We start from the raw sequence: 21,627 nt of genomic DNA, 5'->3' as shown, positions 1-21,627 counted from the left end.
GGTACCTACCTTGTCGGTTTTCTAGTCTATTTAGGTTCTATATAAGGTCCGCCACCCATATCCTGCAAACCCATAAGATCCCAGAATTTATGACCATCACAGCAAGAGTCTTTATATAACACAGTCCGGTCTTTCTTACTTGCAGCATCAATATAAGCGGCCAGTAGCTCTCAGTGTAATTCCAGTATCTATTTGAAATGTTGTTTTTCTACGGCTGCACATGACTGAGTAGAAATGTGCAACCCATTCTGGGACTACATTAACCTCCAGAACGGGACATATTCCCCCCCTGCCAGCTCTCCTAGTCACATGAACAACACTTTATCCTAAACCTGTCAGACAAAACAGTGCTTCTAACACTGACATAAAATGTCAGATAAACTAAACTTATTTATGGTTCATTTCATTCATTATTAAAGGCAAAGCTACATTTAACATGCAAACTACACACATGTAATTTTCCCGTCTTCTCTAAACTACATTCAGAGAAATGTTAAAAGCTTTTTTAAAAATGACCACAAATTTGACATCAAAAATTACCACAATTTATCTTACTCCAGGAGGGCTTAATTGACACACATGTTACAAGCCACAGCTGAACTTGTCCCACCCATCTTTTTATTACTCTGGTTTCAGGCTGAAGGACCACTGTTGGGTAAGAAGAGGTCCAGCCTCTGATAAATGAACTTGGCATTCATTTGGTTCATAGGAGAGGCTATTGATTAATGCTGTAGTGAGTGGCTGGAAAAATTGTTCAAATATCTATCAGCAATTTATGGGCCAGACCATAGATTATAACACCGCCCCTTTTACTGTGTGTCTAACAAAGTATGGTAACAAATCACAAGACATCTACAAGATCAATCCAAAAGCTGCTAGACAGCTTTTTTATTTATTAAATCAACCTGATCATGAAACTGCAGAAACCATTAGCAAATGGGGATAGGGTAGCAAAAAAGAAATGCAGATGAGACAAAAAAAATGTTTTTCCTTGGACACAAAATATCTGAAATGCTGTTTTGAACGTAATTAGAATTAAAATCACATTTAAAGCAAAAAATAAATATCTTTGTTTGCAAAAACAAAGAAATAATGAAAGTTATTTGAGGTAAAGTATCCTCATTATAGAACTGCAAACTTTAAAAACTTTAAACTGTAAAAACTGTAAAAACGTACTTATAGAACGATGGTATGCAGAGCTGCAACTCATTCTCCTTCCCAATTCATCAAATCAGTCCACTTGGTCAGCTGGCCCTGTTTTAAAATTTCTTAAAATGCTCCTTACCATCTTGTCTGTATGTGAGAGGAGGTGTCAGCATGGCTTTATTTGTCTACTTATGTTCCCAAAAGTAATATGCAGATTTGTGTTATTTTCTTTAACCAATTCCAGACAATGTGATTTAAATAATTCCGCTCAAATATTTTGACTGGTATCAACAGTATTGCTCAGATTTTCACTGAAACCTGCTGTCCAGCGTTATCCTAAAGCCACTGTCAGCCATTGGTGAACTTTAGGGCTACCTCTCACGTACATGGCACTGATATTAAATGCCTGGGGCACTTGGCCAAGCAGACTTCTTAGATGGAGTGGGAATTAGAATGTGCTGAAGAGTGAAACACACCACAAAGTTCTTCCGTAGTCTCATTTTCAGAAAAAGTCATAGGGCGACTGAGGTGAGAAGTATAGAGACTGGCTGGGCATGAAAATGCGCTGCTGTTCAGCACTCCTGGTATAGGCCAGAGGTGGAGTCAGAGGCATGATGGGGAAGTTGTGGTACTCTACAGCCTGGCATGTACAGCAGGGTAGGCCTGTAGCAGAAGATGTGTCCAGAGGTGAGGGGCAATTGGGGGATCCAGTGCTGTGCAAAGTTAAATCTGTATAGATACACACCATGAGAAAACACAGGACCACAATATTAGTATTGGCTTACACTTGGAGATTAATTGACAGAAAATGTCAGCAGCACACTTTACCACAATAGCTACATTATCCAATTGTCCATGATAAATTATCTGGAATAATGTGCGGTGGGGCAAAAAAGTATTTGGCAGCATCCAATTGTGCAAGTTGTCTAAAAAGAGGTCTGTAATTTTCATCATAGGTACATTTCGACTGTGAGAGGCAGAATGTAACAAAATCACAGTGTATGATTTTTAAGAATGTATTTATTTAAATGTGCAGAAAATAAGTATTTGATCAATAGCAAAAGTTCACCTCAATACTTTTTAATGTAACCTTGGTAGGCAATGGCAGAGCTTAAACGTTTCCTGTAGGTCTTTACCAGGTTTGCACACACTGAAGTTGGTATTTTGGCCTGTTCTTCCATGCTGATCTTCTCAAGAGCTGTGATGTTTTGAGGCTGTTGCTGAGCACAGATTCTTTATTAGGCTGAGGTCTGGAGACCGGCTAGGTCATTCCAGAACCTTCTTATGCTTTTTACGTTGCAACTCCTTTGTTGCTCAGACGGTGTGTTTAAGACCAAGCTACATTTCAGCTTCAATGTTCTCACTGATAGGAGGAGCTTTTTCCTCAAAATCTCTTGCTCATTCATTCTTTCCTTAAGCCCATTCATTCTTTCCAGCCGGTCATCAGTCTGCCTCAAAGCATAATGTTTCCACCCCATTTCCACAGTGGGTATGGTGTTTTTGGGATGCAACTCAGACGGTCATCTAGATGGTCTAGATGGTCCATCAAGAACTTTAGACGGGCCTGGACCCCTGCTGCCTTAAGCAGGGGGACCTTTTGAGTGCTACAGGAATTTAATCCATGACAACGTACTGTTTTACTATTAGTAACCTTTTCCGTTCAGGTGCAATTAATACAGCAAATGAAGGATAGAAGGTCTGTGAGGCCAGAATTCTTGCTTGTTTGTTGGTGCTAAATACTTATTTTATGCACCATATAATTTCTTTAAAAACCATTCTCTCTGGCACAGTTGAAGTGTACATTGTCACGACTACGGGCTTACGGGGGAAGGAAGCGCAGAGGTCTGACATGCTGGGAAGGGGTTTTTATTAACAAATAAACAATAAACACAAATAAAGACAGGCGCGGTGGCTGAAAACGATTTAACTTAAATGAAGAACGTAAACAAACCCGTAGGCGTGTGGCGATTGCCAGAACTCAAAATACCTTTGACCCAAAACCAGGTCAAGTTCGTGCAAGTGAAGTTCACGAAAATGCCAGAGACCCAGAAGGGGCGGAAACTTCCGGCATTTATGGGGCGTCAGGATTGGAGTCAGGTGTGGAGCCCAGCTGCAGGCAATCCTGACAGAGCCCCCCCCTCCAAGGGCTACGTCCTCGGAGCCCCAACAGTACCATCAGTGGAGGCGGCGGGGCGGACGGCGGCAACCACAGGGCTCCTGCCCTGCTGTATCCTCCCCTTGGAGGACCCGGTCCCTCGGGCTGGCTCCCCAGCGTGGCGGCCCCGGTCCCTCGGGCTGGCTCCCCGGCGTGGTCAGGCGTGGCGGCCCCGGTCCCTCGGGCTGGCTCCCCGGCGTGGTCAGGCGTGGCGGCCCCGGTCCCTCGGGCTGGCTCCCCGGCGTGGTCAGGCGTGGCGGCCCCGGACCCTCGGCCTGGCTCCCCGGCGTGGTCAGGCGTGGCGGCCCCGGACCCTCGGCCTGGCTCCCCGGCGTGGTCAGGCGTGGCGGCCCCGGTCCCTCGGGCTGGCTCCCCGGCGTGGTCAGGCGTGGTGGCCCCGGTCCCTCGGGCTGGCTCCCCGGCGTGGTCAGGCGTGGCGGCCCCGGACCCTCGGCCTGGCTCCCCGGCGTGGTCAGGCGTGGCGGCCCCGGACCCTCGGCCTGGCTCCCCGGCGTGGTCAGGCGTGGCGGCCCCGGACCCTCGGCCTGGCTCCCTGGCGTGGTCAGGCGTGGCGGCCCCGGACCCTCGGCCTCGCTCCCCAGCATGGTCAGGCGTGGCGGCCCCGGACCCTCGTACCTGCACACAATAATCAGGGCCGATCCATCTGGGTACGTGTGGGCCCTGTCTCCACACGTCTCCTCTGACACGTCTTGTGTCACCCCCTGCACCGCGCAGGGAGATTGTCCCAGAGCCTCCGGCGACTGTTCCAGGCACCCCAGGCTGGTGCCTTCTGGGACTATGCAGCCCCTCTCGCTGCCCGGCCCTGGTGCCAAGGGGGGGGCATTGCCAGACCATCCGGCTAGCCCCTTCTGCGTCCGTTGGGACAAGCAGGCCCTCTTCCTGCCTGTCCCAGCTGGGTCCTCATGCCTACCCGGGGGCTCTATGGCGCTCCACCCCTCTGGAGGTAGACGCAGGCCCATGCCTGGCCCGCCCTCCTCACTGGCTACCGGAGGACCCAGCTCAATCGCTTCCCCACCTACCCTCCCCTCAGGAGGAGTCCCCAACCCGAACTGCACCCCCCCAAAAAATTCTTTGGGGGAGCACCCCCCCCGGCTGGACTTAGGGGTACCTTGGGGCTTGTCCGCCTTGCCTTGGACCAGCACATTCGGGTCAGGAACCTCCTCCCTGGGGTTCGGCTCCGTGGCTGGGTCGCCATCTGGTGGACACAAAGAGGGGAAGTGGGGGCGACATACGGACACATATGCCACGCACACACACACAGACAGAGACAGACAGATAGAAGAGAGGGTCGTCTGGCTCCCTCTCTGGGCTCTCTGGGACCTCCTCAGGGGGCACAGCCAGGATCTCGGGAGGTGCGACCTTTTCGTCGCCCGCCAGTGCTTGGTCTTCTTGCCCCGGATCCTGACTGGTACTGGATGTGGTGGAGGGGCAGAGTTCGATCCCTGGCTCAGGCTCTGACCGATCAAACTCTGCCCTCAGTCTCTGCTGGAAGTCCCGAAAACTCCTGTCGGTCTCTCCCTGCTGCCAGAGGGCTGTGCTCCAGCCCCATGCTGATCCAGTCAGACACGTGAGGATGGTAGTGATGATAGTGTCTGCTGCCCCACTGAAGGGTCCTGGGACCATTTGGCTGTCCCACACGGGGCTGGGCACGTCGCTGGAGATGGTGGTGGGCGTGTGGCGTGGTGGGTGGTGGGTGGTGGACGTCTTCTCCAGCATGCGGGGGCGCTGGTGATGCGCTGCCGTTCAGCTGGGGAACGTCCGAGCAGAGGGAAGGCGGGTCGGCGACTGGAGGTGGGAGGGCATCTTCCCTGTGAGGCAGTTCCAGCAGTGCAGTTGCTGGCTGGCGACCTCCTGTCGCCCTGTTCCACCAGCTTACCCCCGCATCGCTGTCCTCCTCCTCACTGTTGTCGCACCTCTGGGACTGACGTGGGTTTCCACGGACCTCGCAACGATCATGGACGGGCACGATGGGCGGAGCCATCCCGGCACCGACTGCCCAATCGGCGTCATCCTCGTGTTGGTCCGTGTCGACCTCATACCCTCGGAAGTCACGTGGATCTTCACGGATGTCGCGACAATCTCGGACGCGCGCGCTGGGTGGAGCCATCCCGGCCCCGACTGCCCAACGAAAATCCACATCATTGACGCTTTCGTCATCCGTGTCCTCCCACCTGTGACTCCGAGGGTCGTCAACCCTGCAGACATCCTGGACCCAGGGTGCGATCAACTCCCAGGGACAGTACTCTGGCCATTCGGGCTGGAGCCGTTGTTGCCGCTTCTCACCCCCCTGGAAGTGACGTGGGTCCCCACGGACCTTGAGACGATCGCAGACTGGTGCGATGGGCGGAGCCCAACTCTCGTCTCCCATGCTCTCGTCGTCGTCCGTGTCGTCCCAGTCCACAGGGAGCCTTGCCAGCAGAGCGCAGAGTTCTTGGCTCGACATGGCGAAGATCGTGGGGGTCGCATTTTCGCCGCTCGCTGCCCACGTCACTTCCTCGCTGCTGCTGACGCCAACGTCCTCGCTCCGCCCACTCACCCGCTGACGTTGTCGCTTCCGGGTTTCGCGGAGTTTCCCGGGGGTGACGTCATCACGCGGCGCCGCGTACCACGGCTTCTCGGGGAGAAAACGCTCCACCAGAACGGCCGGCGCGTCTCTCCCCTGGCGTCCGCGTTCGCCGCGCCGGGCTGCGTCCTTCGCGGCGTTTCTTCTCCTCTGCTTTTTACCTCTGCGCTTTTGGGGAGGTCTCTGGCATTCTGTCACGACTACGGGCTTACGGGGGAAGGAAGCGCAGAGGTCTGACATGCTGGGAACGGGGTTTTTATTAACAAATAAACAATAAACACAAATAAAGACTGGCGCGGTGGCCGAAAACGATTTAACTTAAATGAAGAACGTAAACAAACCCGTAGGCGTGTGGCGATTGCCAGAACTCAAAATACCTTTGACCCAAAACCAGGTCAAGTTCGTGCAAGTGATGTTCACGAAAATGCCAGAGACCCAGAAGGGGCGGAAACTTCCGGCATTTATGGGGCGTCAGGATTGGAGTCAGGTGTGGAGCCCAGCTGCAGGCAATCCTGACATACATAGACCTCTCTCATCTTTTTAAGTAGGACCATTTGCACAAATACTTTTTTGTCCCACAATAATGCCTGTAATGTGTCTCAGAAAAAAATTGTGACCCAGAGAATACAGTTTTCCAATAAAAAAGACCCTATCCACCCTAAACCAATGCAAAGACCCTATCCACATGTTTAAATGTTTAATTAGAACTAATTATGTACCCGATCCTCCCCCAGCCCAAATAACTGTACATTGTTTCAGTGTTTTTTTCTGTTAGGTGTAAATAGATTTAGTTCAAGAAATGGCTCAGATATTTGTAAGCTACTTGAATCTTTGTCAACCACTTAGAACCCATTCTGCTTTGCATAATGCTAAATTTTAACGTCTAGTTCACTATACCACCTGAAATCTGTCCAACTCTATTTCAAGGAACAATGAAATACTAGTTGTTTTACATACATCTTGCTCCTTTACATAATGTGCAGCTTTTGTAGAACTGTAGAAGAACACTACATGAACATATACTGAATTAGTCAATACAGTGTAAGCGTGTTTTGTTTCTCTCTCGCTCACCCAGGCTCCAGAGGACATGCTGGGCCGCAAGCTCCTTGGCATCGTCCAGTACGGTACATAGTTTGTTGGGCATAAAGGAGCTGCGAGTGCTGTTAATGACAACCTTGCAGATAAGCAGCATCTTGCCTTCCTGACTCAAGGTGTAGTACAGCAGGTACTCGGGCAAGGTCCAGTTGTTCTTGAGGCAGCAATATTCCAGAAGGCTAACTGCTGAACTCATCTGGCTGGGCTTCAGTGACAGAATAGTCATTGGAAACAATGTGGTTCCAGGGTGCATTGGGAACATGCACTCAGCATTCTGGGTGAAAGAGCTGCCCTGGTAAGGGGACATGCTGAGCGGTAGTCCAGAGACTGTCCCGTTACTCAGTGGACCGATCCCTATTCCAAACCCGGGATTCTCTGGCTTACTTTGGAAGATGAAGCTGTTGCCTGGACTGTTATTACAACAGTAAATGCTGCTGCCTCTGTTGCTAAAGCGTTTTCCACCATCTTTACCTGTGGGCTTAGCTAAGGTGACTTCAATGGGAGAGCCATCCACCAGCTTACCATTGGTGGCATGTAATGCAGCCATGGCATCTTCACGGGTATTGAAATAAACAAAGGCATAATCTGTCATTTTCTTCACACGCTCCACAGAGCCGGGCTTGAGGCTTGAGAACTCAGCAAACAGTGTCTCCTCAGTGGTGTACGACATGAGGTTGCGGACATACAAAACACGCATATGCTGCATTGTCTCCTCATCCACATCTTTCTCCGGTTCTGCCCAATTCACCAGGACAGTCTGGCCCCAAAGCTGGAATGTACCTTAGAAAACAGCCAACAATTAAACAAAACCCATATTTCTATAGAAACACACTTGAATCTTGACAACTTTATCAAGCCAACAATTACAGCTTTGGAACATTGGCTATAAGCACAGTATTAAGAAAAGGTTATCATTTATATCAATCTTATCACTTTTTTGCTTTTTTTAATGTCTATTGGACAAATGTCAGTGAATGACCAATTACAATGCTAAAAACTGGCATTAGAGTGCCCTCTTTAGGGGATTTAACATCATAACAATCACAATTAAATAAGACATTTCAGAGGGCCTGATTTATCCGCTGTTTAACTCCATGATAAAAGTAAACCAATTAAAAAAAGGATTTGGCTGGTTTTATTCGGCTGTACCTGGTATGAGTTTCCTGCGTGCCATGGCAGCTGCCCTGTGAGATTCATACTCCACAAAGGCAAAGCCACGGTTCTTGGTCTTGTCTGTGGGACTGGCATACACGATGACATCCGTCACTCCCTCAGTCACCTGCATTTCACATCATATTGTGTGCTCAATATTAAAATGTCAAACAGTGAGAAAACGAAGTAGTGAATTAATTAATTAAATCCTCAATTGAATTAATTCATTTCATGTTTGACACAATCTTACCAAGTATGCACTATTTTACTGCTTAAGAAAAATACAATTACAATAACAAAACTGTTTGCATTCATTTTTACCTATTATTTGAAAAATGTAAAAATAAATGTAAAATAAAAATGAGCATTACACACATTGTCAGGGAAAATGTCAATTTTACACTAATAAAGGCTCAATATATTAAAAATATTTTTAAAATCCCATTTTATTTTCCCTGAAAACGTTTACAAAATGAGACAAATGGGCAGTGGTGGCCTAGTGGTTAAGGAAGCGGCCCCATAATCAGAGGGTTGCCGGTTCGAATCCCAATCCACCAAGGTGCCACTGAGATGCCACTGAGCAAAGCACCATCCCCACACACTGCTCCCCGGGTGCCTGTCATGGCTGCCCACTGCTCACTCAGGGTGATGGGTTAAATGCAGAGGACAGATTTCACTGTGTGCACTGTGTGCTGTGCTGCTGCTGTGATGTGACAAACACTTCACTTTACTTTACTTTACAAATGGCTAGTAGATGGAAACAAATATGATATAAGTGTTGTGTTATATTTGGGATAAAACAGTGATTATTTCCATTGTATCACACAAGCAAACGTTTAAATAACATATTTTTTTCTATTGTGAATTTTTGGTTTATTAATTTTGCAAACTTCAACACTTACTTTCATCATTTCCTCTTTAATCTCCTCCCTTTTCTTGTCTTTGGGGATGGAGCCAATGAAGAGTCGACAGTTATCCAGGCTCACACAGACACCAATGAACTTCCCTGCCTGGATCTCATAGTTGTTGAGGAGCTTGATGGCATGCTGGGCATCCTCACGGCTCGTGTACATGACAAAGGCGTAGCCACGGTTCTCACCACTGAACTCCAACATGAGGCGAAACTCATAGATGACGCCGGCCTGCTCAAACAGTGGCACCAGCGTGTCCTCGTAGATGTTGCGTGGAATTTTACCAACAAACACCTCACAGCCCCGTGGTGGCGGGGGTCCTTCCCAGCCTTCCCAAAAAAAAACCCCATGAGCCGTCAGTGCCTTCTGAACACATATTTACAAAACGTATTTTGCTCTCTGACACACTACAATGTCTTCAGCTTGGGGATACTAATAGATAAGAAAATATCTTGCAAAATTAAGAGCCACTTAATAGTGAGATTCATTTAAAATACCTTCATTATCAACTAAAAGAAATGAAGTTGTTAGAGCAAAACAAATTAAATTCAGTTCAAAGGAGGCAAGTTTTCACTGAACTGACTAGTGCCTCTGAATTTTCCACAGTCATACTACTAAATAATTTTATTACTGAACAACCATGTTCTCAATGAACCCAAAAACTCGTTAATATCAAAGCTGAATGTTTTTGGAAGTAGTTTTTAGTTTGTTTTTATTTTTAGCTATTTTATGGGGATATCTGTGTGTGCAGGTGACTATTACTGTGCATAATTATTAGGCAACTTAACAAAAAATATATACCCATTTCAATTATTTATTTTTACCAGTGAAACCAATATAACATCTCCACATTCACAAATATAAATTTCTGACATTCAAAAACAAAACAAAAACAAATCAGCGACCAATATAGCCACCTTTCTTTGCAAGGAAACTCAGAAGCCTGCCACCCATGGATTCTGTCAGTGTTTTGATCTGTTCACCATCAACATTGCGTGCAGCAGCAACCACAGCCTCCCAGACACTGTTCAGAGAGGTGTACTGTTTTCCCTCCTTGTAAATCTCACATTTGATGATGGACCACAGGTTCTCAATGGGGTTCAGATCAGGTGAACAAGCAGGCCATGTCATTAGTTTTTCTTCTTTTATACCCTTTCTTGCCAGCCACGCTGTGGAGTACTTGGACACGTGTGATGGAGCATTGTCCTGCATGAAAATCATGTTTTTCTTGAAGGATGCAGACTTCTTCCTGTACCACTGCTTGAAGAAGGTGTCTTCCAGAAACTGGCAGTAGGACTGGGAGTTGAGCTTGACTCCATCCTCAACCCGAAAAGGCCCCACAAGCTCATCTTTGATGATACCAGCCCAAACCAGTACTCCACCTCCACCTTGCTGGTGTCTGAGTTGGGCTGGAGCTCTCTGCCCTTTACCAATCCAGCCATGGGCCCATCCATCTGGCCCATCAAGACTCACTCTCATTTCATCAGTCCTTAAAACCTTAGAAAAATCAGTCTTGAGATATTTCTTGGCCAAGTCTTGATGTTTCAGCTTGTGTGTCTTGTTCAGTGGTGGTCGTCTTTCAGCCTTTCTTACCTTGGCCTTGTGCTTTTGGGCACTCCAGTGATGTTGCAGCTCTGAAATATGGCTAAACCGGTGGCAAGTGGCATCTTGGCAGCTGCACGCTTGACTTCTCAGTTCGTGGGCAGTTATTTTGTGCCTTGGTTTTTCCACACGCTTCTTGCGACCCTGTTGACTATTTTGAATGAAACGCTTGATTGTTCGATGATCACGCTTCAGAAGCTTTGCAATTTTAAGAGTGCTGCTTTTTCTTCTTTTATACCCTTTCTTGCCAAAGGAAAGGAAGTTGCCTAATAATTATGCACACCTGATGTAGGGTGTTGATGTCATTAGACCACACCCCTTCTCATTACAGAGATGCACATCACCTAATATGCTTAATTGGTAGTAGGCTTTCGAGCCTATACAGCTTGGAGTAAGACAACATGCATGAAGAAGATGATGTGGACAAAATACTCATTTGCCTAATAATTCTGCACTCCCTGTAATGACTAACAACCTTGCTCCATTGTGGATATAAGTGTGGATCCTCACTGGATACACAGATATGTGGCTTTTTTACAGAGTTACTGATGAAGGGGTAGAACTTGTACTGACTAACCACGCCTTAACCTTTAACCCCGCGTGGGGATCAGATGGTCCCCCAGTTTGAGTGTTCCCAGGTACCTGGAGGCGGTCCGCCATACTTCCTCTGGCCGTTCACCTGGATCATGCTGTAGCCGCTCTTGTCCATGAGGGCCAGCAGCGCTCGGTCGTCTCCCTGCCCGTTCTTCTCCATCACCGTGTGTCCTAAAGCCTCGGCAGGGCGAAGAACGGCGACACCGTCAATAATCGCACCCTTTCGGCTTCTAAAATGGCGTGATTGTCGTCAACTGACAGAACATCGAATTATTTCCCATTTACTGAATAATACTAAAAAAAACACTAGACTTTTGCTGCTAATTAACTAACTAACTGATGGGGGTCAACTGGGTGACTTCTGTAAACCACTAACCACCGCTAGCGTAACCAGATGACATTTTTTAGGGAAATTATTCCAAGTTATCAAGTTATCTGCATTAGTCCAACTGCCGTAATTTCTACCTGTAATGAACGAGCATGCCCGGCCCTCAGTAATGAGAGTACATACTGATACTCGCGGCGGAAGGTTTATTGCCTCAGAAACGAAATAAATCAACGTTACTTGTGTTGAGCGAAGCAGCTGGACTCCGGTTCGGTGAGATTTTAATCGACAATCTGACGTTCTCTCGCGCGGCGGGTCAATAACGTCAATATGGCGGCCAATTACCATGTTAGGACATCCTGTGTACGCTGCTTTAAAAACTATATATATATATATATATTTTTTTTTTTTTTCATTTTTATTTAAAAAGTCACGTCGAACATATAAATCGTTCATTGTAGAATAAACGACACATCATGGAGATAGAGTGCAAAAAAAATGATACGTTATGATACGTAAGATGTGCCGTTCAGTGCACATACTATGCAAAATAATAATGTTGACTTTTTTAAAGCTTTCCATAAGGCATGAGAAGTTGTGTGTTGTATGTTTTTATTGTACCTGTATGGTCCAGTCAGAGTGGGATATTCGGCCAGACCATGTCAAAACATACTTTAATTAATATGAAGATTAATCAATACAAGTGATAATACAACACACGTCCATTTTCATGATATCAACTATAATAAAAGGACATGGATTCATCTGGAATAAAGAAGATTTTACTCCCAAACCTCACAAGTGGAAAGCACCATTGCTGATGCGCATGTACATTTTCATATCGGCATGATTGTCAGTGATGTAATTATTAAATACTTTTGCCTCTCACTCTTGCACATGGTCAGCTGCCATTTTCTGATCTTTTTGGAAACTAGCAATGTCCTCTGTGCATCCTGAGTCAAAGGCTACATTGTGTCCTTTGCACAATTCCAGGCCAAAATGTGGTTCTCAGGTCAATGCAGGAACAAACGATGAGCTAGGTAGCCATGGGAACCTGAGACAAAAATGAAAAACTGACATTGCAACACAAAAAAATGTACATCGGAATAAATTTGCCACAGATGTGGTCTACTTTAAAATAAGCGAAAAGACACATAAAGACTCCTACTATGAGTTTTGTCATAAATGTAATATATGAGATATTTAACTAGACATATTTTCTGTCTCAGCAGCTGAAGAATAGAGGCTACAAAATACAGATCTGTGTTAAAGTACTTCATGGCTTTTTCATTTTTTCAGGGATTTTGTCACAACTGGGGTTTTTGTCACATTACACCACTGATAGCCAAGATACAGCACAAGCTTAGGGGTCATACAAAGGTCATGGCTTGGCATTCACAATTACAGTTTAAGTGTCCATTCATGCATTTAACAGGTTAGATTTCTGACAGCACAGGAAGTCAGAGTTTCAGACTTGGTTGCTTTGACTTGGTGCTCATTCTTCTTGTTTTGTCCAGCAAGAGTTGTTCCCTGCTCTTTTAGTCATGTCAGGCAGCAGCAAACTTATGAAGCCATCCAGATAGTGAAAGAAACAACAAAGATTGCTAAAAGCATTAAGAGCGAGACTGCATCCAGGTACACCAGGATGAAGACGCCAAGAAGCATTGTGAGCATGGATGCGGTTTTACTGCAGAAAATTTTCCTCACTGTTTTACAGAACTGTGATAGGGAGAAAGAGAGAGGTTAAACATCATTAAACATTGTATAAATGTTCACACCACTCATGTTGATACCATAATGAGAGTTGCCCATTTACTTCCAGATGAAGGTCAAAAAGATGAAGCTAGCCAGTGGCTGAAATGGAACATCCTCACACTAATGCAGAACACACAATCGCACACTGTTGCTGGTAAAGCAAAGGATCACCTGCATTTTTGAGCCACGCCAGTAGGGGGCCTCAGTGCCAGCCATAAATACAAAAAAAGTCTTACAAATAACTTTATCTCATTAAGTTATATTTGACACTATGTCTGAATTGTGTTCCGAATGTATGTAAGAACTAAGAAACGGGGATTGATCATGAATTCAGTAAGGCAGAAATCTCAGCCCAACAGCCCACGTTCTGTCATGCACTGCATAATCACTTACTACTGCCAACTCTGTGTTCTGTGTGTATAATATTCCTTGAATAAACTTTCTTTCCCTACAGGACAGAACAGGCTCAGTACTATTGCAGCATCAGAGGTCTCTTTTTAATTAGTATAAAAGTTGAAGCTATTCTTTATTTTGCTAAATCATTATCACATCTCAATGTGTTTCTGTGTGGTTAAATGCTCAAATGTCAGCCTCACAGAAACAGCAAAGGTGTCAATGACAAGAGGAAGTGAAAATCTGTCATTCATAGAATTTCAGCAAGGTTTTAATGCCTCTCCTGGCCACCTTAAACTGTTTCCATGGAGACGTGTACAGTGCACAGGACAACAGTGCCGTTACTTTCTATGTCTATATTGTATTGAGGTAGCAAGTATTTCAACCTGGTCTGTATTTTTCAGATGTGTACCCCTGATAGCAGCACAATGAAAATCTGCAAAGAGGAACCTCACCATTGCCTGCACCACTCTCAATTATTAGAGTAATTAACAAATGAAACCAGAACAGAGGGTCCCAAGTTTGAGCTGTCTCTCTGGTTCAGTCTCTCACACACATTTTTGTCCTCTTACCTGGTAAGTCTGGAAGCTTATGACAGTACCATAACGGCAGTACATCACGTAGTGTTCACAGTTGTACCACAGAAGACTGTAAGTCACAGATCCCAGCAGCTTCTCTGCCCTACGGCCCACCTCGTCGCCATGGAAGGGTGATCGGCTGCACACCTCGTCCATATGGTTGACCAGAATCTCTGCTCCATAGGCAAAGTCCTCCACTGTGTCCACACGCACGCTTGCCACTTTTGCAATGACTCCTATGACAAGCCGCAAGTCGGTCACCATCTTTGCAATTGCATTGCTATCACTAGTCATGGCAGGCAGGATGTCAGGGATCAGGTGAGCTACCCGGTTCTTCCCAAGGTAGATGCCAAAATGGGTGAAGAGCGTGCGTGGTACCTCCAGCAGGTCTCCTCTCTTGAATTTGGATATGTCATATTTGCATTGTTTTCGCTCATCAGTGTCTTCAGTCTTCTCTTCAGTGGTGGTGGTGGTGGTGGTGGCTGTGATGAAAACCAGGCTCAAGAGCCTGAGAACAGACATCTTTACAGACATGCAGAAAACAGCTGGTGTTTGTGGAACATTTGGAACGTTCGCATTTTATTCTTGATCAGTAGGCTTGGGGAGGGGGCTGCTGGGATTAGACAGCACTCGACTTTCAGGCGGATTCGGCATTGAGAACTGAGGTTATGGCTTGTCACACGGGGTTACTTAACCTTATTTGGGCATGGTTGAAAGTACCCAAATCAGGTAATGGTATTAACATTTGTAAAATTTCTCTTTCTGACCCACCATGAAGACTTACAGCATAAGTAAAGGTAATCCATAACAATAGCCTGTGTGTTAGTAAAGGTTAAGATTGTGATGCAAGCAATGGGGTGGCCAAATCTCTAGAAATATGCCTTTTCAATTATACAACATTTTCAGTTCTATAGCTTTACTGAAATATGAGTTAGACTATTTGTATATTTAAACAATATTTACAACAAGAAACAGTTAGATGTTTCATGAAAAGGAAAGTATGTGCAGTGACATGAATCACAAACCAGTGTATGTATTTGCCATAAACTGAAATATTTTTTTCTGATGACACACACAGGCATCAGGCACACAATAATACATATTGTAACATAACATAAAGTAAGTATTGTATTAAAAATCAAAATTGTTAAATTAACTGTAATGAACATATATTTAACAGACAACACACATCTGACAAAAGAAACTTCTTAATGAAAGATTTGGGACAATTTGGACAAAATATGTCTTATTTAATATGTGGGAAAAAGTATATTTACATATAAAACAGCTCTCTTTATTTATTTTGTTTTACTTCTAAACTTGCAAGAGACCAGAAAACATTAGTGTTCCAGATAAGAATTCACAAGAAAGATTTTTTGTTTGATGAATAACTTTAATGTATGTAAATAGCTTGATTTAAATAAACGGTGTATTTCAAACACATTATTCAATTATTAGAAAGAAATTAGTTATGTCACCCTGAGATCTTATTGGATTAACACAATGTTCTCTTTTGTTCATTTTACAGTAAAATGTACAGAGTACAGAGATTTTTTTTTAATTTGTGTTCTCTTAAGACTATTTAAAATATATTCATTTTCAGATAGAATTCTTATCTGTTTTTTATTTTAGAAGGGCTACAGTGTTGAAAGTGAAGTGATTGTCATTGTGAAACACTGCAGAACAGCACACGGTGACAGAATGAAATGTGTCCTCTGCTTTTAACCATCACCCTTGGTGAGCAGCCATGACAGGTGCCCGGGAGCAGTGTGTGGGGACGGTGGCACCTTGTCGTTTTGGGATTGAACCCGGCTACCTTCTGATTTAGGGGGCCGCTTCCTTAACCGCTAGGCCACCACTGCCCTAAAGATTTTGACACACAATATAGACTCGAACCCTCAATCTGCTGATCCAAAGTAAAACGCCTTATCCATTAGGCCAGGTGGTCTTTCAGCAACCATGCACTGACCTCTTATGGTTGACACCTTATTCAATAACATTTCATGAATTTATGAAAAAAACTTTTATAGTATTTGAAAACTTCATCTCTTACCTGTGCTTGATCAGCATTTGATTCTTTTGTAAAATCAGATTTGAGTGCTCAGGATATAGTTAACCTTTTTTATGTTTTAAATGTTTTAAAATACAGTTAGGTATTTTAGAAAGAGTTCATTAACTTGACTACATTTGGGAAAATAAGAAAATAATAAATTTAAAATGTATGGATTGGGTAGAACATGTTTAGGGCTGTTTTGGCAGAAAACGGGGACTTGCTGAATGTCACTGGACTATTTCATTCTTTCAGCTTATGAACGGTTTACTAAATACATTGTAACATGCTAAGGGTGCACACATGACTTCATTTCTGCACATATGAAACATGGAGCAAACGTGTCCAAAATATGAAATATTTTGATATAGTTAGATATGTTGGATGTTTTAATGAGAAGATATTGGCTGTACAGTAATTAGAAGTCAAACACAGTGATTGACACATAACACTGAATCAGTTTGTAGATGGTGTGTAGTAGCCTAGTGGGTAAGACACTCGCCTATGAACCAGAAGACCTGGGTTCAAATCCCACTTCCTACCATTGTGTCCCTGAGCACTTAACCCTAAATTGCTCCAGGGGGACTGTCCCTGTAAATACTGATTGTAAGTCGCTCTGGATAAGGGCGTCTGATAAATGCTGTAAATGTAAATGTGTGTAATAAATGCCATGGAATTCAGATTAAGGTTTAGAAAACAGTAGGACATTGTTTAATGTGAAAATGTGCATGTCCATTTTCTTGACCAAGAGGCAAGATTTTTTTATTTATTTATCCCATGTAGTTCCAGAGATACGAGTCAAAACCTAAATGTGCTTATTATAACACTACATGAGCCATTTCTGGTGTCTCTGGTCTGGGGATTATTCAGTGCCTATAGCCAATATCAATGGAAAACTTGCAAAAAGGAAAAAAAAATTTTTATGAAGTCAAGTGACTTATGCAAACTGAGAAAGAAGGCAGGGCAATTCATCTACTGTGTAAAAACTTTATTTTATTTAAACAATTTATCTTTTTTTTTTATTAAACTTGATTTTAATGGAAAGTACTGTGCAAAATGTGGTAATTTTAGAAAATATGTTCAAGTATAAATTACGTACATCAAAAACCAGATGTATCTGTCTATAAAAAACATACAGGTTCTAAAATGACTAAATGCTAGCAATGTATGGAGAATAACATCTGCAGATAGAAGATCATTTTATGTGCAACAGGGCTTCCCAGCACTGTTCCTGAAGGGCCCTTCTGTGTTTTAATTTAGCCCCCCCCCCTTACTGAGACGATGAATAACAGTCTTAGAGTGAATGTGCCAGGTCGAAAGTGTGGGTTGAAGGGTAGAACGCCTGGAAGGGGTTCCTCCAGGGTTGAAGCTGGGAATCTCCCATCTACAAGTACATGTTTCCCACAGCAAATTGAGTACAAAAATCCATGCAGAGTTCTCGGAATGGTTTTAACCTGCCATCCAGAGAGTGAAAGGGATCAGCAGGGTAGGTAATGCGGAGGATAGCGCCATTTCCAGGTATATGATGGATAGAATAGCAAAGAATGTTGTGAAAAGAACACTCCTCTGGTCCCGGATAATGGACTTCAGCCACTCACAGAACTGTTTAGGGGGAGGGGGAGGGGAAGAAAATAAAGAAGAAGACAACAAAATATTTGTAAGATAAATCATCGTAACACAAAATACTTGAAAGGTAGATCATCGTGGTTTATACACCAGTAGCCAAAAAAACATTTTCATTTGATGCAGAACATTCAATGAGCCTGTTGTTCGGTTCTACATTGAGATCAACCCAGATTTTCCACCCATCACCATGGCAAATCACGTGAAAAGACAATTTCAGACTGAAAAGAGGACCTATCCGGACTTTTAAAACTAGAGAATGCAGGGAATACGATGCTCGTGTCTTCAGCCAAGAATTCAAAAGGAAAAGGCTTCCGTCCATTGTTGCCAGATGATGGAAATTCCACGCAGTTCTAAAAAAATCTGGCAGTGTGTAACGGTAATTATACAAACGGACCTACAATATAGCGACAATAGGATACGTGTCTGTGTTAACCGTATAAATGTTCACATTTCTGTAAAAAAAAACTGCCAATTTGACGCGCGAACCCAGAATATGGGTTCCAAAAAATGGCGACAACCCCAAAAACCTGGCAACCCCCCTGCCCCTTCTAAAGATCTAATAACACGTCTGAGTAGAAGGCAACCATTTAAAACATATACAGATAAGCACAGAATAGGACTGGAATGTCCTAAAATAAGACCGGATTGGTCGGAAAGTTAGACTTGGTTCGTGTCGAAAGGTATGTTTTCTTGTTTTGGTGTCAGTTCCACCCATCACCTATCCTGTTTGTTATCCATTCTCCTCAACCTTCCACGCCATACAAAAAAAAAAAAAGTTTTAAAGCGACGAGCCAAGCATAAGCCACTCTTGGGCCGACTGAAATGACAGGGCGGGCGGGCGGGGGTAAAGAGTGAAAAGTTACCTTGTCCGTCTGCAGGCTGACGGCCGCGCCGTACCGGCAGTGCGTGGCGAAATGCTCGCAGTTATTCCACAGCAAGCTGTACGCGATCGGACCGACGAGCTTCTCCGCTCTCCTCGCCACTTCCTCGTTCGGCAGCGCTGGCGTTTTAAACGTTTTATCCATCGCGTTGAGCAGGATCGGCGAGCCGTAAGCGAAGTCCTCGACCGAGTCCACCCGGATGGTGGCGTGCTTGTACAGGACCCCCATCAGCAGGCGCTTGTTGGTCACCACCTTCTGGATCCGAGCCTTGTCGCTGGTCAGCACGGGCGTGATGTCCGGTATCATGTGCGCCACTTTGTTGTCGCCCAGGTAGATGCCGAAGTGGATGAAGAGGGTGCGCGGCACCTCCAGCAGGTCCCCGCGCTGCAGGGGCGGCGGCGCGCTGCTGTCGTACTGCTTCATCTTCTTTTCTTTGTCCGACAAGATCAGTCTGAAAACATTGAGGTGCGCGATCAGGAAGACCTTCTCCAGCAGGAAGGTCAGCGAGTCCAGCATTTTGAGGTCCTGCGCGATGCGCCGGTCCGCGCTTTTGACTTTATTCTCCCAAGTTGCGCCGGAGGTGGGCGCGATGTGACATCACCGTGGGTCTCCGAAGGCCATTGGCCGCTGAAGGGAGCTCGAGGGGGATGCCTCGGCCTGCAGAGCAGACCCCCTCTAAAGCCCGAGGCAAACAGCAGGAGTGTGGCTGGCTAATGGCAGGCCACTGCACACCAGAACATGCTTATTCGTGTCCTGTGGTGTAGAGGGCCAGCCTCTCCATGCCAGCTATGCACGGTCTAGAAAGAGGGTCTGGAATGTGTTGCCGGCCGTTCTGGGGGTGGGAAGGCGGAGAGCGGCTTGGCTGACTCTTTGTCTGGTTGTGGATGCAGGCTGGCCGGGGCCATGTGGCATTCATTACTGGTCCTCCAGAGCAGACACAGCCAGCTCCTTCAGAAAGCTCGGGCCCTTCGCTTTCAGTAAACGCACCCCAGAAAAGCCAGCGAGTCAGCATGTTCGTGTTCTCTGGAAAACCACGCACAACGGCATCAGAAGAAAAGGGGCCGACTCATAAATAACAACGACAACTGCCAGACGCTCAGTGGCTTGGCATTAAGAAGCCTGCAGAAAATTACATATCTATGAGGCAGAACACGGGGTGTTAATCTCTGGCTTTGTTCAGCGATAGGGCCTTTTGACGCAGTACTCGGTGAAATGAGCCTCATCTCTATAGGCTCCCGTAGAGCAACCATCAAGACAGAAAAACAGAAGGGAGCATCTTTAACTCTTCCCCCCCCCTCTCTCTTTTTGTGCCCCCTCTCACTCACACAAAGATCCCAGCCCCCACCCCGGATTATGTTACAGGTTGGAGGGGGATGACGGCCATTGATTGACAGGTGGAGAAATCTGTGGGCCACAGAGCATGACTGTCCGGTGTGGGGCTAACATTGATCTGAGTGAGTGGCGGGATTACCCATAATTACCCACTGTTGCGCATTGACCCCAGGGACCTCCTGCTTGTATGGGCTTGCAGAAGAATGAGGATGATGGATGCAAAGACATTAATCTTTTGTCTCCTGGTGACCACTGCGACTCTGTCTGTTGGTGTGGGAGTTTTCCGTGCATTTGTAGTGAGCAGCGACATTCTGTGTATGAATGCTCCGTAGCGTGCTGTGTGTTTCACTCAGTCACTGTCAGCTTTTAAAGTATTGAGAGAAAGCCAAGTGGCCATCCAACCCTGTGACCTATATCTTCAGCTTTTGTGAGACATTTGATAAATGGATCCTCATTTTCTCCTTAAACACACTGAAAGCTGAATCGGTGCGCTGAATATGCGCAGGAAACACGCCAGACGAGCTGAGGCATGGAGCCTGTTAATTGGGGGGCAGTGGGGGTTTACAGATGCTCAAGGGCCTGAGAAGCTCACTGACAGAATCACACATCCACCCACATAACCGACGGCCTTTTGCTCTTTAAATTCCTTTGTGGCGCTGGAAAGTAAAAAGAATGGGCGGTCTTTTCCCTCACATATGCACATGCTGTCGTATATATGTTCTCTTGCCTCTCCCCCTTCCTGTGTCTGGAGTTCGGAGGTAACGAGAATGGGTGGAGTCTCCAAACTTCAAGGGTTTACTGTTCTGTGTGAGAGCCCCCCACTTTTAACAGACCTCCATAAAGACCGCGGTCAGATGACAGAGTTGGTCTTCTTTTCACCAACAAACACATTCATACTCATTCTAATAGACTTATCTCAACACGCATGAGAATTACAAGCACCTAAAATGATGAAGAGGTAAAAAAAGGTAAAAAATACTGGAGCATCCTCCCAGATTAAAATTAAGGAGACACAGAACCAGAAACCATCACAATGTCAAACAATGATATAATCTTTTCTCTGGATCTGGGATGAGGGTTCACTAATAGAACACTTTAGAGAGTGTGGTCTGGTCCTAGTACTACAAAATGGAGTATGTAGTACTAGTACTAGTGAACATTTCCACTTTGCTAGGCAATGATTGGTGCGATTTGAATGTTGTTAAGTTGTAAAGCAATACAGTCCCTTAATAAAAAACAGAAGTAAGAAATGTTTCATGCAACGGACCCCAACCAGTCATTACTTCATGAAGGTACAAATGGTGAATCATCAATAGTGTTGATTTGTAAAATCGTTCACACGCAAGTGCAAAAGTAGCCAAAAACAACATAAACTTGTGTTAATTCTGCTAAACACAGAGAATACAAAAAAGGTGTAACAGAACATTACAAAGGTCCATAATAAAAAT

The 21,627-nt window shown here is 45.2% G+C and overlaps 3 protein-coding genes across 3 annotated transcripts; all 3 read right to left on the bottom strand.

The window, feature by feature from the left end:
- Nucleotides 1-1,648: 1,648 nt before the first annotated feature.
- LOC114800389 (probable RNA-binding protein 46) lies at nt 1,649-11,399 on the bottom strand. Its single transcript, XM_028997695.1, has 5 exons — nt 11,288-11,399; nt 9,035-9,372; nt 8,130-8,259; nt 6,957-7,760; nt 1,649-1,875 (listed from the first exon to the last, which is right to left on the bottom strand). Exons 1-5 carry the CDS (start codon nt 11,397-11,399, stop codon nt 1,649-1,651), a joined length of 1,611 nt encoding a protein of 536 aa, XP_028853528.1.
- A 1,004-nt stretch (nt 11,400-12,403) lies between these two features.
- lratb.2 (lecithin retinol acyltransferase b, tandem duplicate 2) lies at nt 12,404-14,871 on the bottom strand. The gene is made up of 2 exons (XM_028988307.1): nt 14,285-14,871; nt 12,404-13,283 (listed from the first exon to the last, which is right to left on the bottom strand). Exons 1-2 carry the CDS (start codon nt 14,822-14,824, stop codon nt 13,128-13,130), a joined length of 696 nt encoding a protein of 231 aa, XP_028844140.1. The 5' UTR covers nt 14,825-14,871; the 3' UTR covers nt 12,404-13,127.
- A 2,442-nt stretch (nt 14,872-17,313) lies between these two features.
- On the bottom strand, nt 17,314-19,534 carry LOC114796224 (lecithin retinol acyltransferase-like). The gene is made up of 2 exons (XM_028990218.1): nt 18,830-19,534; nt 17,314-17,942 (listed from the first exon to the last, which is right to left on the bottom strand). Exons 1-2 carry the CDS (start codon nt 19,361-19,363, stop codon nt 17,790-17,792), a joined length of 687 nt encoding a protein of 228 aa, XP_028846051.1. The 5' UTR covers nt 19,364-19,534; the 3' UTR covers nt 17,314-17,789.
- Between the last annotated feature and the right edge of the window lie 2,093 nt (nt 19,535-21,627).

Source organism: Denticeps clupeoides, chromosome 1, assembly GCF_900700375.1.
Source record: "Denticeps clupeoides chromosome 1, fDenClu1.1, whole genome shotgun sequence".
Lineage (NCBI taxonomy): Eukaryota > Metazoa > Chordata > Actinopteri > Clupeiformes > Denticipitidae > Denticeps > Denticeps clupeoides.
Note: the sequence above shows the minus strand (reverse complement) of the source record. Positions and strands in the feature narration are given on the sequence as shown.